The sequence below is a fragment of the Sinocyclocheilus rhinocerous genome, unplaced genomic scaffold (assembly GCF_001515625.1).
Source record: "Sinocyclocheilus rhinocerous isolate Xijiao unplaced genomic scaffold, SAMN03320098_v1.1 scaffold5016, whole genome shotgun sequence".
Taxonomy (NCBI): domain Eukaryota; kingdom Metazoa; phylum Chordata; class Actinopteri; order Cypriniformes; family Cyprinidae; genus Sinocyclocheilus; species Sinocyclocheilus rhinocerous.
In genome coordinates this window covers 154730-157325 of record NW_015658380.1, presented here as the reverse complement: position 1 = coordinate 157325, position 2596 = coordinate 154730, and the positions used below count along the sequence as shown (strand labels likewise).

At 32.5% G+C, this 2596-nt stretch overlaps 1 protein-coding gene across 1 annotated transcript in view; it reads left to right on the top strand.

Moving 5' to 3' along the window:
• LOC107722113 (glypican-6-like) overlaps window positions 1–2596 on the top strand; it is a 56830-nt gene that overhangs the window by 16586 nt on the left and 37648 nt on the right. Inside the window, exon 4 of the mRNA XM_016530340.1 lies at window positions 1687–1852. Coding sequence (XP_016385826.1) covers window positions 1687–1852 — 166 coding nt within the window. The remainder of the gene's footprint in view (window positions 1–1686; window positions 1853–2596) is intronic.

Here is a 2596-nt window from a genome sequence, read left to right as displayed (position 1 = left end):
TTTTATTTCCCATTCATCAGTTGAATTGTGTAATACTGTACATTCCATTATGACTGGATTCCATTCACATTTTCCACATTGTGGGAAGTCATTGAGCCCTATTGTATCGCTCTAAAGCCGTCCTTTAGAAATACATTAAACCAGACTGCTAGTTTGCTGGTCTTACCTGATTTAAGATAATTTAGCTGTTCCCTTGGCCTGGAAAAGCTGGTGTTTAACTGGTTTAGCTCGTCGGTTTCTCAGAAGGAGCTCTAATGTACCTGGAGAGACTGATGACTTTTACAACTATGATTTATAAAAAATGAGATTTCTCTATATATTATAGATCTCCTGCTCTACCATCTCATGCTGATACACAGTACTGAATCATAGGAAGGAAAATGGGCTTCTGCATTTACAGCTCTTGTTGGTTTTCGGATTAGCAGCTTCTTCTTGACTCAGTTGAAGGTCACTGCTCTAAATGCACAGCGTTGTGTGCGAGCTCAAATGGAGAAAGTTGTTCAGTGTTTTAATGGCCTGATTTACTCACCCTCATTTTTCAAACGCATGACTTTATTTCATATCTGAAGAACAAAAATGAGATGTTAGGCAGAATGTCTGAGCTGCTCATAACAAAAATGCATGGTAATTAATTTATACTGCAAAGCTACAGGGTTATTATCATGAACTAAAACTAAAACCATAAAAACATTTCATTACCTGTTTTTTGTGTGTGTTTATTTAAAGTTGCAAAAGGCGACAATTCTCATTTTCTCATTATAAGTTATAATAAAATTAAATAACTAAAACGTAAGAAATCTATAGACATAAAAATAAAAATGACACAACAAATTTACTAAATCTAAATCTAAAATGAAAACAGATAATGTAAAAATAAAATTAATTTCAGAATATACTTCCATTTACTTACTTTTTATTTTTAAGAATTTCTACCCACACATATATTTTTGGGGTTGTCATAACAAGAAAAATAGTGTTCTTGTTAAAAATGCCAATGAAGTTTAAGTTACATTTGATTGTGACCTAAAAATAGTGCAGAATCCGAAATATGTCTTCTTCATTTTATGTCATAACTTTATGTATTTTGCATTTATCAGAGACCTAAAATGTTCTGTTTGTTTCCTGTTTTAAATTACATTTTGAATCCTGGATGTTTGGACCCAATATGTGTGTTTATTTCTTTGCTGCCTCAAAATTTGGTTAGAAAGTTGTCTAAATACCAGAATTAATCATCTTAATAATAATTCATTTGGTTTTAACTTATACAGTACATTTATAATTTATTTTGGTTATCAAAAGTATGATTTTCATGTGAAATTTGAGGAACTTGCATGAGCAACTTGACATTTTTCACTAATGTATTTCACCTTATCAACTGCATTGAGACATTGGATGTTTGGATCCAATTTGTGTGTGTTTATGTCTCATAATTTTGTTAAAACGTTGTCTAAATATCAGAATGAATCATCTTAATAAGTTAATTTCAATTAATTCTGTTTTAAGTTTTTGTTTTAGTTATAGAATATACCCCTCAGCATGTTCTCAAAAGTATCATTTTCTTGTGCAATTTGAGAAACTCGCATGAACAAACTTGCATGAGATTTTTCACTAATGTATTTCAGCATGACAGTATGATTTCCATCCATATGCATCAAATGAACTGCGTGTGTCATCTTCTGTCCGCAGGTCACCATGAGCTCTGCGTGCATCAGCGGCTTCACTAAAATGCTCTACTGCTCGTACTGTCAGGGTTTGTTCACGCTGAAGCCCTGCAACAACTACTGTCTGAATGTGATGAAGGGCTGCCTGGCCAATCAGGCCGATCTGGACCCGGAGTGGAGCAAATACATCGGTAAGAGCCTCTTCATACCTCGAACAAAATGAATGAAGCGCATGTCAGCACCAATAATTGTTGACTTTCTTATAGGGCTGGGGTGATAAATTACATCTTATCGAGATCATGATAAAATATGTTAATAAAGATGATAGGTTCTGCTCGTTTTTACTCAAATAAACACAACAAGAGCCAGTCATTGCATGTGTGATATGTGTGAAAGAATGGCACGGTTTCGTCTGATGCACAAGCATCTGCGTCTCAATATATGAGGACATGAACACATGCACTTCATCTCCAGAGCTGCTCTGAGAGTCACTTCAGCAGCTTTACATCATTTCATATGAGAAAAACTACCATCATATTATATGCACACAGAAACTCAAAGATCTTCATGACCAAATAAAAGTATATGTTAGGATAAAAAGTAGACTAAAGTAAATATATTATTACTATTGTATACTAAAATGTACTTCTAAAAGTAGAAACAATATTATTATTTTTAAGGAATATCATACAGCCAAGAAATGTTTTCATCCATGTTTTAAATGACACAGTTCTGTTGTGTAGCATCTTATTTGACAAAAAATAAAAATGCAATGGTTCATTGTAAATTAATTGCTATATTTCTATTGTATTTAAAATAAAAATTAAATTGTTAAAGTTTTATTAATGAATTTAATTAGACACCATTTTTGATTATAAATTTGTATTAAATCATAAAATACAGAACCCAGATCAATAAAACCAGATTTTGGGGAA